This window comes from Podarcis vaucheri (genome assembly GCF_965113315.1).
Source record: "Podarcis vaucheri genome assembly, chromosome: 14".
Classification (NCBI taxonomy): Eukaryota; Metazoa; Chordata; class Lepidosauria; order Squamata; family Lacertidae; genus Podarcis; species Podarcis vaucheri.
The window spans coordinates 6,672,018-6,688,084 of record NC_138752.1 but is presented as its reverse complement, the minus strand read 5'-3'; the positions used below and the strand labels follow the sequence as shown (position 1 = coordinate 6,688,084).

The following is a 16,067-nucleotide window of genomic DNA, read 5'->3' as shown; positions in this document are numbered from 1 at the left end:
TCCCTGGCACTGGGAGACAGAGCACCCACAGAAACATACCCTACACACAGACAGAGTTGCAAGGGTTCTGGGAGCGCATGTTTCAAATCTCACCCTGCTCCATTCACACTCCATCAAATGTTGCCCCTCTAAGTGCCCGTTGAGGTTGCTGGTACATTCAGTCCAGCCCACCATCTGCCACATTCCCACACCTCCTTTCAAAGACTGTTTCCAAGGCAGTATTACAAAAAGATGACAATATAAAACAAAAAGGAATTGTAAAATGGTAGTAGAATCATAAAACAGCAGCTAAGCTATGTTTTGGCACTCACGGCTCTGCTGGAGTATTTAGAAGCCCCTCAAGGCATCACCGACCCCTTTTCCAGGAAGGGGAACTGTGAAAACTGCCCTTGGTCTGGGAAAAGCTGCCCACCTTGTGGGCTGTGTCAGATGTGGAGCTCTGGTTTTCCGGGGTTCTTCATGTGATGCTGCCCTCATGGCTGAGGGGAATGAAACTCTGGTTGCCCTAAGGAACTGCCCCAGAGATTTTTTGGGGGGATTTCACATCTAATTGCTGATTCCTTTAAGCTTGAGAGATGTTGAATGATGATCAACGCAAGCCAGAGATGGGCGCCTGTGACCTTTTAGTTAATGTTGGACTATAATTGCCAGAATCTCTGGCCATAGATCATTCTTGTTGGGGCTGATGAGAGTTGGAGCCCAATAAACCTTTGGTGACCCACAGGTTCCTCATTCCTGAGATAAACACTTGGGAGCGCAGTCCTCATCAGTGCTTTCCCCCCTGTTGCTCCATGCCAGTATGCAGCACCAGCACTGTTTTCCAACAGCTTAAAGCAGGAGAGCAATGACTGGGGGCTGCTCAGTCCTCTGCACCTTGGAAGTGTTTCCAAGATCCCTTTTCCCTGCTTCCCACTTACTCCAGTTTCTTAGCATTGCCAGTGTCAAACATCATAGTTGTCATTGCTGTCGTCATCATGGCAGTTTATTCAGCCAATCCCATCTCCAGAATTTAACCTCCACCCTGGCTGTTCTGTGAGTCCACTGCCTCTTCTGCCCACTCTGATTTGACCAATGAGAGAGACTGTAATATGGAAGGTGACTGACAGCTGGTTCCTGGGCGGGTGGGGAGCAGTGACTGGCAACTCTGCAAGCCATTGGGGGCATGATTTGCAAAGGCGGGAAGCGCCAGCAGCCAATGAGCTTTGAGAACAGAAAGGAAGGGGTTGAGGGAAAGAAGCCATGCAGGGAAGGCACTTCCGGTGCCTCGTCCCACCGCACAGGTGTCGTTTCCCTCTCCTCTTCCCGCCTCAACGCCTGTCTCCTCATGTGGCTGTGTCGCCAGTGGAGGTGCTGCAGCTGCTGTAGGGGCACATATAGGACTTCGCCTCTTTTGGGAGCAAGGCTGGCGCGCCTTTGAGTGGTACGGTGAGTACCAGCACCATTTTCCTGGTAAAAAACACTGGTCCTCACCCAGTTTCTAGTCCTGAATTCTTATCTTCCAGAGTTTGCCTTGGTCACCCACTGCTACTCCTTCTTCCCACTCTCAGCCACTGAGCCAATGTTGTGTCCTCTCTTTTAGTACAAGATGTCCCAGCTGGAACTCGAGCTTGAAGAGGAGCGGAACAATTCAGACATCTTGTCTGAAAGGATCAGCAGGTGCAGAGAGCAGGTACCTGAACAGGGGGAATTCTCCACTGGGCAGCTCTGGCTGGAGGGAGCACATTAAGATTCCTGACAATCCTCTGGAGTTCTCTAATTGGGCCCAGCCCACCAGCCACTACTGAGCTGCGTTTCTAGCGATTCCATTCACATTCTCCTCCAGACAGCATACAAGACGATTGCCCTGTGTCATCCTTGCAGCTTCTCTGTGTGGCAGGTGGCACTGGGAGAGTAGGACTGGCCTAGGGTGAGTTTGGGGGCCGTGCCAGGAATGTGAGTCCAGCATTCTGTCAGCAGCATTAGCTGGCAATGAATCCCTCCGTTTCTTGTTGGTTTGAATTGGGCATGTACAAGCCTTCTCTTCTTCCTTCCTCTCTCCTGCTTAAAAGTTATTTGTATCTATGCAGCATTTTGTGGAGCTAGGGCAAGGGGACCCTTATTGGACCCACAGACCATGCCAGTGTTCAGTGGGGATGCTGCAGCCCATTCTGTGCCCAGGATCATGGAGTGGAGGTAGCCTTCAAGGGATGTAGCTGTAGTTTTTAATCAGACGTTTTAAAGGAAATGTAAACCACCAACTTTCTGACCAGCAGCATATTATGTAAGTTGGGAGGCGGGGTGTTGGGTCAGGGCAAAATAGGTGTTCGTCCCAAAGGCTCTGGAGCCCCTAATTTTATACGAGCTACAAAGTTTTCCTTGTTCTGAGACAATACTAGGATGGCCAAAGGATGGATTCCCAGGAGACTATTTCAGGGTCTGCTAAACATTCACAATAAAGCAAGGACTAATAATGGGTTTGTTTTGGTCAACATCGTTGATTAAGGGTGCCAACTGACCCAGCCCGGTTTGCCCCTGTGCCTTTAACAAAGGTTTGGGCTGTGGCGATGTGCAGGTGTCATTTCCATGGCATGGATGAAGCTAAATGTTGTTACCACTTGCTAATTGCTGCTGAAGTGACAGCAGCAGGGGCTGACTGAAAAGTTGGCAAACCTTTGGGTGACCCAGGAAACTCCCCTCCCCCATTGCTGGCAAGCTCTCTTAATATGAAGTTAATGGAGACTAATCTGTAGCGTGATCGGCATTAAATAGAAAATATTGCCTAAGTTTTATGGGGCATTTAACTCCTTAAATTGCTGTTCGTCATGATTGAGAAGCTGCACGTTTCTGCTTTGAAGTTAATGGCAGCTCTTCCAGCTCAGCAGGTGAGAGTTGCAGCTTCTTCATAGCCCCATCCTTCAGGTGGCTTTGAGAGGAAAGAAATAATTGAAATGCGATTGTGGGACTCCAGGGCCCTGGATTGTGTTCCCTGGATTATGCCCACTGTATTGCTGGGGTGTAAGGAGGAGAAGGGAACATGCGGCTTGCTTTTGCAAAAATGTAAGGAGATGGTAGAACCAGTTGTGTCTCTGTATCCTTTTGTTTAGTCAGTCCCTGTGGAACGCCCTCCCATCAGATGTCAAAGAGATAAATAATTACCTGACATTCAGAAGACATCTTAAGGCAGCCCTGTTCAGGGAAGTTTTTAATATGTAACGCTGTACTGTTTTTAACACTGATTGGGAGCCGCCCAGAGTGGCTGGGGAGACTCAGCCAGATGGGCGGGGTATAAATAATAAATTATTATTATTATTATAAAGGGACGCCACCCAGAATCAATGCTGAGGATGACACTATCAGCAGGAACAAAATCCTGTGTTATTATTTGCAAAGCTTGCAGGGGTGACTTGAACCCGAGGCCAGCTGTGGATATGAGAGAGCCTTCTTTGGCAATGCCACTGTGCCAGTGGCCAGCATTCAACAGCAGCCCTTCTTCCTTTACTGCCTGGATGCATTCTCGTCCTGCAGCAACTAACAACTAGGGCCGGGGGACGGACGACCAAAGAAATAAAGCTGACTGAATTAATTGACTCTGGAGCAGCTTCTCTTGAGGGGCCTGTTTCCATAGCAATGGCACAGTAAATGAGCAAAGGATGAAGTTACATTGGCAGGGCTGTCATTCACTTCTTTTGGCAAAGCAGTCCCAGTGGATGCTGCACACCTGCTCCTCACTTGGCGCAGGTGCGTGGAGCAGGCAGATGAAAATGTGGGAAGTGCTGGCTTTTTTTTTTGGCCAGAGAGGCATCCATGCTTTCATTAGTTCCCTTTATTGAGCAGCTGAGTGTTTCTGCTGAGTCAGGCGGCCCAGGAACAGGGAGGGCTGAGGCTTTATTTTCTCCTGGCTTTCCCCTCTTGAGGACTAGTGAGACATGTGTGTGTCCAGTGGGAGACGGGAGACAGCGGCTGCAGCCGTCTTTAGGCTATTATTAGAAATCAAATTACTTTTCTCCTTGACAACGAACTCCGCAGCTGCGCCTTGTCCAGAAACAGACCCAAAGCACCAAGCTCTCTAATAAAGGCCCCTTGGACCGGACGTGCTTGCTCTTCAATGGGCCTCCCTTCCAGCTGGAGCAGCTGCCACCTGAAGCCGTGCAGTTAATGCTTGTGCTTGTCATAGAATTAGAACATCTTTGATGCACTGGGAGGGAGAAGATAAAAAATTCAGAAGAGCACAGTAGGCCCATGTCTCTTCTGTCCTAGTGGCCAAGATGTGCCAGTCTGGGGCTACCAGGAACCTGCCCCTAAATCAAAGGTAGGCAAACTAAGGCCTGGGGGCCGGATCCGGCCCAATCGCCTTCTAAATCCGGCCTGCAGACGGTCCAGGAATCAGCGTGTTTTTACATGAATAGAATGTGTGCTTTTATTTAAAATGCATCTCTGGGTTATTTGTGGGGCATAGGAATTCGTTCATATTCCCCCCCCAAAAAAAATATAGTCTGGCCCCCCACATGGTCTGAGGGACAGTGGACCGGCCCCCTGCTGAAAAGGTTTGCTGACCCCTGCCTAGATCCTTCACTAAATTTGATCTTCTCCACCGATCTTCTTTCCTTAAAAAATGTTTAGGGGTACTCTCATTTTGACTCAAGAAAGTCACCATTCAGTAGTGCAAATTGGGGGAAAATAAATAAAGTAAATGGACAAAAGTACAAAGAACATGCATTACCTCATATTACACAGCTGACAGCTCGCAGTAACGCTCACTTCCGTCTGAGACTCAGGAAACACCAGGAAAGGAAAGGAAGCCGCTGTTGGAGGTGGTAACACCGAAACTGACCAATCACCGTGCTAGATTCCAACTCCTACTTCACACATTAAACGCTCGCTTCCGCGTGAGACTCGGGAAACACCGTGACAGGAAATGAGGCCGACATCGGGGGTAGCAACGAAACTGACGATTCACCGTGCTAGAGAAGAAACTAATTTTTAAAACATTTTTCGTTTCTTCTCCCGTTAGATTCACAAAATGTTTAGGGGTATGCGTACCCCCCCCAAAGCACTTTCTCCACCAAGGAAGAACAAGACCCTCCCGTGGCCCACAGCTCAGTTAACACCCCTTGAGAGCCGCGCCAAGGGTTGCAATTCAGAGAAGCCCAGTAAACCCTGAGGAGACCCCTGCTTCAGACCCCCCAGCATTGGGCCCAGTGAGATTGGCAACACAGGCAGCCCTTGGGGAAATGTCCACCAATAGACAATTCTGTGTTGACCCTTCTACACAGAAGCATCCTTCAACCACCACAGCAGCAGCATCCATCACCTCAGTGCCCCTTGCTGTCCTACATCCATCTCTAATGTGAGACCCAGGGATGGCCGCCCACATTTTTCACAGCCTCTGAGCACACAGAGGACACAATAGCTCAGTGTCTGGAACCTCACTGTGACCAGCTACATCCAAGCCCACTGACAAACATCATCCATTTAAAAGCTGCATCTTTAATTAGTTGCTCATTAATTCCCCCCTCCCCTTCAGAATTTTCTTTCATTTTGTCTGGGCCTCCTGAAGCAATTATAGCAGAGTTTTCTGCATGACCCCAATAAAAGGGCCTTGTAAAAGATGAAAATAGGGATGGTGGGCACTCCATAACAAGATCTTCCAATGGCCAGACGACAACATTGGTTTCAGAAGTTCATGGTACTTGGGGTGTGTATGTGTGGGCATATGGAGTGCATATGTTGCCATTTGGAATTTGGTGCATGTTGGGATGGACACTTCGTAGGGAACTGACCCTGTGTCTTGGATATGATGCCAGACTGAACCTTCCACTAGGATCCTCTTTTACCACATTTTCCTATAAAATGGCACTGGTATATTTGGCTAGTATCTCATTCCACCTCTCTCTCGGTGTTTGTGTGGCTGTGTTTTTTACCCTCAGAAAATGACTTTGCTTTCCCAAGCTCTACTTCCCCCACTTCATGCCCCTTCTTGACCCCCCTTCTGTGGCTAAGCTCCTTTGCCAGCCCCCTTTGTCTTCACCCAAACCCACCATTGGTCTTTGCCCTCCCCACTGCTCCCTTGGGTCAGAAATAGCTCCCTTCTTTCAGAAGCAGCTTTACACCGGGCCAGACTATTAGTTCGTCTCAGCACTGCCCACTTTGACTGGTAGGGAGGCTCTCTCTAGTGGTGGCACATGCAGAGAAAAGTCCCATGCGCATTACCTGCAACCTGAGCTTAGTTTACTGGAGATGCTTCTGGAGATTAACCTGGGACCTCTTCCAAAATATGTCCTGGGCTACATTGAGCTACAGTTTCTCCTTTCCTCCCATCTGGCTTCTTTTTCCACAAGGCAGTCCCTGAGCAAGCCTGATGCTCCTTTCTTTCCCATCCTCGTCCATCCTCATACAGTGGTACCTCGGGTTACATACACTTCAGGTTACAGACTCTGCTAACCCAGAAATAGTACCTCGGGTTAAGAACAGAAATTGTGCTAAAATGGTGCTTCAGGTTAAGAACAGTTTCAGGTTAAGAACGGACCTCCAGAACGAATTAAATTCTTAACCTGAGGTACCACTGTACTAATATTCATGCTGCCCTTCCTGCCACTTGTGCCCTTTCTGCCCATTTCAGACTGGAAATGCCCTTAGCTGTGGCCAAGTGGGTGACTACTAGCTATGACGGTTGTGTACTATTTTCAGGATCAGAGGCAAGGCCAGCTGCTGAGTACAGTGGTACCTCAGGTTAAGAACTTAATTTGTTCTGGAGGTCCATTCTTAACCTGAAACTGTTCTTAACCTGAAGCACCACTTTAGCTAATGGGGCCTCCCGCTGCCATCGTGCGATTTCTGTTCTCATCCTGAAGTGAAGTTCTTAACCCGAGGTACTATTTCTGGGTTAGTGGAGTTTGTAACCTGAAGCGTCTGTAACCTGAGGTACCACTGTATCAGACCTGGGGACATGCTGTTGCCCTTGTGCCTTGCTGGTGGGCTTTCAGGAAGCCCCTAGTTCACCCCTGTGGGAAGCTGGACTGGATAGGCCCGCTTGGGTCTGACCCACCTGCAGGTCTCTTTTTAGTGCCTGCAATTCTACGGCATTGCCTGGAGCTGTAGAGGAGAGTGTTAAGACGTATTGTTAGGTTGCTACCATTTGGAGGTTTCAGCCTTTTTTCTTTTCTTTTTTGCTTATCACCTACAGATTGAGCAAATGCGGAGTGAGCTGCTTCAGGAAAGGGCTGCGAGGCAAGACTTGGAATGTGACAAGATTTCGCTGGAGAGACAGGCAAGGATTCCGGCTTGTTTTGTGCTCAGGCTTGGGGTGTTTGATGCCAGGACCGGACAATGGGAAATATGGATGTTAGCAAGCAGTGCCCCAGACTGTGTACTGAGTGCACTCCCAGTGCCATGGAGTGGCCAGAGCGTGGCTCAGCCTCCCCCAGCCTAGATCCCTTCAGATAGTTTGGGCTGCCACACCCACAACTTGTACTCCCAGAATCTTATGGCTGTGCTGGCCAGGGCTGCTGGGTGTTGCCCAAAACAGCTGAAGGGCATCAGGTTGGGGAAGGCTTGCCTAGGCCCACACCTTCAGGGTTAAGGAGCAGGGCTGCCTCCTAGCAGGTTTGGACACCAGAGCCTCTTCTCTTGGAAATTACACAGGAAAAACCACCCATGGCCATCCCAGCTTAAACACTTCAGGAGCAGAGTGCCACCTAGTGGTGGACACATGTCTTAGCTGTCCAAAGCTAAAGGCTCAGCCAGACGTCCTTTTGTCCACGTTACCAGGCACAGGTCCAGGCTTTGAAGCTCTGTGCCCGAGCGGTTTCTTTTTGGGCCCAGCGCTTTCCCTGCGTTTGCCTGCTGAATTGGAGAAAATGGCAATCGAGTTTTCTGCGGATTGTCCTTTTGTTCCAGTTCAGTGGTAAAACATGGGTTTTCATGAGGAAAGCGCTGAGACAAAAACAAAAACAGAAAATGCTTGGACAAAGAGCTTTAAAGTGCAGATCTGTGCCTGAAAAGTGCGGCAGTATCTGAAATGTGGATGATCCCTACGTGTGTCTTTTTCCTTCTCCAAAGGATCCACTATTTTCTTTGTGTTTGTGTAGCTTCAGCATAGAAGGCAACTCCTAGGGCCCTTCCGCCCCCCTAAAGTATTTGACTTCCCCCCCAGGTTGATGGCCATTGCCATTCAAATAGGGTTTGTGTGCACTGTGTATTGTGATTGATTATGTGAGGTGGGGCTTAGCTAGCCCCCCCCCAATATTTTATTCAAGTCGGCACCCGTGATCTTCAGCAAGACTTTCACTACATGTTGTGAAATGCAGAAACTTCACGTCTATAACTTCCATATCCACAACAGTTTCTGCCAGCCAGTAAAAGCCACCAAAAGAGGTGGGTCTTTAAGGCCCATTTCAAAATATAAAGGGGTGAACTTTCCCTGATTTCCCGTGGGACTGAATTTCACAAATGTGGGGTCACTCAAGAGAAGGGCCTGTTCCGTGTGCCCAGCAACCTAAGCAGGGCCTGTGAAGCAGATTGTTAGGCATAGGCAGGTTGATCTGAATTGTTGATCCTTTCTGAGGAATCTTAAGGGCTTTCAGGGTTATCACAGCACTTTGCATCAGACCTGGAAGGTACGAAGGTCAGATCTGAGCAGTGGGCCACAATCCCTTCAGAGGTTTCCATTAATCAAAATGAGAGACTCTTCTGACAGAGTGGGACTCATATTAACTGGGGAGAAGAGATGGATGCCATTCCCCAGTCAAAGGTCTAGGGCATGCAGCTGTCCAGGCCCCGTGCTGCATTGCTGATTTGTCCACAGACTTATCTGCTCAATAAGCTCTGCATATTCTTACTCTAGAACAAAGACCTGAAAAGCCGGATCTTTCACCTTGAAGGTTCTTACCAGTCCAGCAAGGAAGGGCTTCTGGTTCAGATGGAAACCAGGATCATGGAACTGGAGGAGCGGCTGGAGAATGAAGAGAGGTAAAGCAGACTGCAAGACCACCCAGGGAACACCATGTCCCAGTCAGATATTCATATACCGTATTTTTTGCTCTATAGGACTCACTTTTTCCCTCCTAAAAAGTAAGGGGAAATGTGTGTGCGTCTTATGGAGCGAATGCAGGCTGTGCAGCTATCCCAGAAGCCAGAACAGCAAGAGGGACTGCTGCTTTCACTGCACAGCAATCCCTCTTGCTGTTCTGGCTTCTGAGATTCAGAATATTTTTTTCTTCTTTTCCTCCTCCAAAAACTAGGTGCGTCTTGTGGCCTGGTGCATCTTATAGAGCGAAAAATGCGGTATTTTAAGAGTCGCAAAAGGCCTCTCATCTAAATACTGGAGACCCACCACCTCTGTTAGCTTAAAAAAGAATTGAACCTATTTCAAAATTTGTACTGCTTACAATATTTCAGATCAATACAAAGTTTATAATCCATCCATCCAATAAAAATAACACAACAGCAGAGCCACATATAAGAAGAACAGGTAGTAGAAGCAGACCATCCATACTTACTGGCAGTGGACATCAGAATATCTCATGCTGGAGACACACCATACGGAAGGGCTGTTGTCTCCATGCCCCGGTTGGCAGACTTCCCACCTTCCCACTTGTCTAGACAGGCCTTTGATATAGAAGTGTTCCAGGTCTTCCTTACCCTTAAAAGGTAAAGGGACCCCTGACTGTTAAGTCCAGTTGTGGACGACTCTGGGGTTGCGACGCTCATCTCACTTTATTTGCCGAGGGAGCTGGCATACAGCTTCCAGGTCATGTGGCCAGCATGACTAAGCCGCTTCTGGCGAACCAGAGCAGCACACAGAAACACCATTTACCTTCCTGCTGATGTGCTTTTGAACTGCTAGGTTGGCAGGAGCAGAGACTGAGCAATGGGAGCTCATCCCGTTGCGGGGATTCAAACCGCCAACCTTCTGACTGGCAAGTCCTAGGCTCTGTGGTTTAACCCACAGCACCACCCACGTCCCTTACCCTTAGAGACATATAATTCATGGGTTATTTTCTCTGCAATAGCCAGTCAACATATTTTTCTTCCACAATGAAAGGTTTTAAGTCCAGTAATATATTTCATTTCTGGGCCAAAGAAGTTCTTATTGTATCCGGCATCCATATAAGAAGTTAACTCGATCTGAAAATTGCTGTTTGATCATCCCATAAGTTCAAAATGACAAGTTGTGGGGAAGCTTGGATGGAGTATTTTTTTAAAGAAAAAATTCTTCAAAAACACCACTCCAAAATTTGGATGTCAGGGGCATTCCCACAAAAATGGGAAAACGTCCCTCTGCTACTGGAGCTGCACCAACAGCCCTGTGGGGCAACTGATGTCATGTGAGAAAGCTGGCCAGGAGTACGATGCTGCCTTGTAGAATTTTTAAGGAACATCCCCTTACACAAGCTGAGGTTGATTTATAGGGCTTAAGTACCCATGTTGCATTCTCCTCTGAGTCATCTATTTTCAATTGTAGGTCCTTCTCCCAGGTAAGTGGAACATTTTTTGGTTCTTACCTTGCTGTCTGTGAGTATGCCCTTCTCTTTTCCTAGGGATCGAGCTAACCTCCAGCTGAGTAACCGCCGGCTTGAAAAGAAAGTTAAAGAGGTCATGATGCAAGTGGATGATGAGCATCTCTCTCTGACAGATCAGAAGGACCAGGTAAGGAAGGAAAGCATCTCTTGGGCTAATGTAGTTACCAAGGATTTGTCCCCCAAATTTACTTTTATTAAGTTTATAGCTCACCCTTCATCTTGGGACTGTGAGCCGCCCCAGGAACTCACTAAAGACACTAAAACCATCACAAATATCACACAATATGAACTGGCTTCCATTTTTAAGAAAAAAAGATGCTGGTAATCACCGTGAAGTTGTTACATTAAGTGCCACACTTTTAGCATTTTGGGGGTGTGTGTGCCAGTACTGCATACCCTTCAGTACTCCCAGAAAAAAGCACCGAGTACACCTCTGCTTTTTCTTGTTTGTGGAATCCAATGCCTTCTGTTGCTCTAAAGCAGGGATTTGCCCACATGGTGTCCTTCAGAGGCTGGGACTCCCATCAAGTCCAGCCAGCCCAGCCAGTGATGATGTTGATGATGGGAGTTGCAGTCCAGCAGCATCTGATATGCTCCACTTTAGTGACCCCTTTATTTTCCAAAGGGTAAAATGCATACATTCATACATACTCGGTCAAAGGGATCCCATGGAGGGTTGGTCACTTCTGGAGCAGGTCCTTCATCGGGATCCAATTTCCAACCTCTGGCAAAGGCTTTGAGCTTAAGCTTTCCTCTGACCATAAAAATAGCATTTCCCATGATTACTCCGTTGCTCACATAGGCTCCATGCCCTCCATCAAGGGTTGCTGAGGGTGACTGACCCCTTGGCCTGCCAAGCTCTAACTGGCCCCTTTCTTCTTATTTCTCAGCTGAGCTTGCGTTTGAAAGCAATGAAACGCCAGGTGGAGGGAGCAGAAGAAGAAATAGATAGGCTTGAGAGCACCAAGAAAAAGCTTCAGAGGGAGCTGGAAGAGCAAGTTGACTTGAATGACCAACTGCAAGGACAGCTGAATGCAATCAAAAAGGAACTCAGGTGGGAAAGGAGGAGCCTTGGGACCCAGAAAGGTTTTCATCAACCCTTCCCAAGATCTGGAAAGTCACTGCTCCACTTGCCACATTGGCTCCTTGCTCATGGGTTGTATGACCCAACTCATTCTCCTCATTCTGGATCTAAGAATCTTTGTTTGGAAACCTTAACCAAGCTGATCGTCCCTGCCCCTTCAAATTTATAATTTTGGGGTTCCATGGCACTTTGGATTGGATTTCCCCCTACCCTAACATTCAGCCCTCTGCTGGGAACTAGTTTAAAATGTCCAAATTTGGAGCTTTCCCTCAAATTCCTTCCAGAAAAAATGTAGGACTTATGTGTCATGCCAGAACCTTCACTGCTGAGTTTCCAAGGAGCTTATTTTTCTGTAAACATTTGGAGAAAGAGGAACTTTGCAGAAAGGGGCACATGCCCAAGATTGCAGTGCTCATCCTGGTGTTTCCCCCCAGGGCTGTGGAGAAGACAGTTGCACCCATTTTCCTAGCCTTGTAGGCATTGGATTGGCTCATTCAAATCAACCAGCGTCTTTAAAATACATCATGAAAGCAGTCCAAATGTTGACAGCCAGCTTATAAAGCCACACTAACATGTTTATATATTTTTGCTTTAGCAGGCACAAAAAGACCTCCAGTAAAATGCTGAATGACCTTGAAGATGACGACGACGACTTCAGCACTGATGGGGAGAGCCTTTATGAAGCACCTTCAGGATTTAAATTCTTAAAGGACGATGATATCAAAAGCTAAAAATTCAGCTGTTCCATGAGTTGTGGATGTTCAGTCTTCATTGTTGAAAAGCAATGAGCTACGGACTCTGGAAGCCAATGGCTGCAGGAATATTGGTGCTGGTTGCCATTTATGTCTCTCTCCACAGTGTGCCATTTGCAGACTTGAGATATTTCAGAAATAAACAGCCTAAAACACAAAGGATTTGCTTTCCAAACCCAAAGCTGCCTGCAGCCATAGAGAGTACACCACTAAATTAGGATGACGTTTCTCAGCAGAAATAGGATGGTTGCTAAAATTGTGTCCTAAGGAGCCAGCGCCTTCTGTTTCTAAGGATGGTTAAACTGCATCCATCTGACATGGATGCTAGAGGGTTTTTTTAAAGAGAGAAAAAGGGTATTTAACTGATGTAACTAGAGGAAACTGTATAGAATGTACATATTTTAAATTAGATGTTTTAATTGATCACACTATAGCTATTTTTGTAAAGCTTCCTGTTTTTATAGAGCACATGCAAAGTACTGAAATCTCTGCTGAAATATCATACTGTTTTTCAGCTTGAAAAAGCCTTACATTCCAAGTATTCAGCAAGCAAGGTTTTAGGTCTCCAAGCAAGCAAGACTCTGTGGGAGGGTTAGAAAAGCTTTTATTCACAGGGCTCATAGAACATAAAGAGCAAGTTTTGAGCCAGAAGCAATTGATGCAGCTATTCCAGTTCCCAGTCCTTGGTTTTCAGGAGTGTGCGGATGCACTCACTGTGTCTTTCATACTGATCCTGCCGTTTCAGTGAAGGAAGAGAATTTTGGGAGCTAGGTCTGCATCCCAGGAGCAATGACCTCCACAGGAATGAGCTCCCATGGATCTCGGCAAGGCTTTCCTGACATATGGAAGTACAGCAGTTTGTGGTGCCTTGAGCTTCTCTCACATCTAAATCCTCTGCTGTTCATGAAAAATGAGTTGAGAAAAAACGGTTCTCCTCTGGATTTGCAACTTATTTTTTTCCACAACAAAGCCCCCCTATTTTCAATTGGTCTGTTTCATTCTGACCCAGCAAAGCCCTTGAGAGCAAAAGAACCAGGTGATTTCCTGCTACAGCCAGGTACAGAATCCCCGACTCTTTACTCCAGCTCTAGTGCACTCCCACTTCTGGTGTTTTAGGCTGGGTACACATGATGTTAGCCACTATCTATATGAGTCTTAGAGTTTTTGCCCAAACTGATATACTGTTGTTTGATGCATTTCCCTCAAACCGGCTTCCATCCCGATTCCGAAAACTTAAGCTGCAGTTAAGTTGAGGTGTGTACATTTGAGACAGTCATTGTGCATGTGCAGATGACACCTTCATGAATAGGATTTTCTGGGGAGGGGAGAAGGGGTTGTAGGCACAGAAAACCAAACAGGTAATGTGCATTAGGTGAAGACACCTCCATCCTGTCTCTGGTGTGCACAGCAACATGCAAATGCAACTTGAAACACATGGGGTTGGGGGAAACAACCTCATTGTGTTTTAAGCTACTAATGTGTACATGGGCAGTCTTGGACCAGAAGCTAAAACAAGCCACTTTGTTCTAAATGGTTTACCAAATCTACTGTTGTGGACTACAAAGAACTGCACAAGCAGCATATAAGGAACAGCTATCCCACCCCGACTTTGCATTATATCTACAGGCTTTTATAAACATGCTTTTGTGTACACTGGGGAGGCTAACCTGTGGCCCTTCTGATGATGTTAGACTACAGCTCCCCTCACCATTCTTGACCATTGGCTATGCTAACTGGAGCTAATGGGAGCTGCAGTCCCACATCGTCAGGAGGGGAACAGATTAGCGAGGATTAAACACACACACACAGGTTTTATTGCAATACCATATTGCCATCTATGCAGCTTTGGTATTCTACAAAAGGAAGCATCCTGATTCATCAAACTGCTATACTGATGAATGCTGAATTGCATGAGAATTATGTTAATTATAGTAGGTGGCCAACTTTGAGGAGTTAATCAGTTTTGGAAATCCATTGCTCAAGATGTTGAGAATGAACTCGAGTTGAATGCTGCCTAGTTAGCAACAAAATGTCTCAAGTGTACTTGGGATTTTAAGTAACTTTGGTTATAATAACAATGAAAATCGTGGAAGCAAAAAAATGTGCATATGGGTCCACAGTAGCACTGTTAAGGGAACAAAGATACCAATTAAAAATGAAGGGTAAGAAACCATTCCTGATGAAGGAAACTTTGCTTCTGTATTGGAACAGGTAGAGCAGTGTTTGTGTGGCTTGAGTCTTGCATAAAAGCAATTAAGCCTCCATAATGCCTCCCATTGTGCATACATTAATAAATTCCCCACAACCCCCAAATTGGCAGTACCCTTTAATAGGAGAAGAAGCCTTAGATGAGTTGCGGGGCTATAAGGAAAGTGAGCAGGGGAGGACATCAGTCTGTGAAGTTTGTTTGATCATCTAAGCAAAATCAAATCCAGGCACTGAAGAAATGGCAGCTCCTGGGCACCAAATGAGTCATTTGGAGTGCTGCCGCAGCCGCTGACTTTGTAGCCTGACGTTCATGCTAAGAGTTCCTAGGGGCAGGTAGAGGCTTCGAGAGAACTGGAATTGGGGTGTCACGGAGGTCTGAAAGAATCTGAAAGCACCCAAGTGGCTTTCCTGTGGAAGTTTGATTGGCAGAATAGTCTGGTCCATCTTACAGGGCAGCAGCTGTAGGGAATGGAAGGGGAATTCTAGGTACAGTCGGAGCACCAGCTTTGTATGCAGAAGGGGCCCGGTTCAATCCCTAACTCCGCCATATGAACACAGAATAGCGCTGCTGCTTTGGGCCAAAAATGCCCTTCCAGTCCGGCATCCTGCTCTCATGGGGATAAACCAGATGCCTATTATGGGAAGCCCACAAGTGGGACCTGAGCACAACAGCACTTTCCCCGCCTGTGATTCCCAGCAAGTGGAATTCAGAGGCACTCTGCTTCCCACAGTGGAGGGAGAACCATGAACCATTGCCTTATCATCCACGAATTTGTTCAATCCTCCTTTAAAGCCATCCAAGTTAGTGACTCTCCTTACCTCTTCTGTGAGTGAATTCCATAGTTTAACTATGCACTGTGTAAAGAACTTTCAAAATACTTGTTATGGGTATTTCAGGTATGCTGGGGGGAAAACCCACCTGAGATGTTGGAGAACCACTACCCATCAGAGTAGATCATACTAAGCTAGATGATACTCAATATGAGGCAACTATTTCTGTTCAATTAGGGAGGTTATACTGTGCAAATCCCTTGAAAACAAATCTGAATTGTGGTTCCTGCCAATGTTCTTTTCAGTCCTCTCTCTCCGTTCCAGCCCATCAGCATCAATGAGAGGATTGTCACTAATATCTGTAGGAGGCAGATTGCACCATACTCTGGCAGCATTTTTAGAAGGGAAAAAGAAACTGGAAGTCTATTGTGTTGACAATCAATAGAGGCTACCTCTTGTGGTTTTATGTTTTTTCTGAAACTATCACATAGACATTATTTTACACTGGTGTTCAGCTGTCCTTCCAGAAATATAGGGCAGAATCTACCAGGAGGTTCCCTTCCAAAGTCCCTGTTCATGTCAAGGATTCATGCAATAGAAATTTCCTTGTGGACTCTGCCCATAAACTGATTCACTCAAGCCATTTGTGTGTGGGGAGGTGGGAAATCAAATAATTCTGGCAGCTACCTCCAGATATGCTTAAACTGTAAAGGACTAGTCATTCTGAAATAAAATTACATTGGCTAAATATCA

General features: G+C 46.7%; 1 protein-coding gene across 2 annotated transcripts in view; it reads left to right on the top strand.

The window, feature by feature from the left end:
* The window catches only part of CGNL1 (cingulin like 1), an 80,728-nt gene extending 64,661 nt beyond the window's left edge, over nucleotides 1-16,067 (top strand). For both annotated transcript variants that reach the window (XM_082198310.1, XM_082198311.1), the window contains 6 exons: nucleotides 1,580-1,669; nucleotides 7,163-7,246; nucleotides 8,822-8,946; nucleotides 10,518-10,626; nucleotides 11,390-11,553; nucleotides 12,179-16,067. In XM_082198310.1, the coding sequence (XP_082054436.1) occupies nucleotides 1,580-1,669; nucleotides 7,163-7,246; nucleotides 8,822-8,946; nucleotides 10,518-10,626; nucleotides 11,390-11,553; nucleotides 12,179-12,314 (708 nt within the window). In that variant the 3' untranslated portion in view covers nucleotides 12,315-16,067. The remainder of the gene's footprint in view (nucleotides 1-1,579; nucleotides 1,670-7,162; nucleotides 7,247-8,821; nucleotides 8,947-10,517; nucleotides 10,627-11,389; nucleotides 11,554-12,178) is intronic.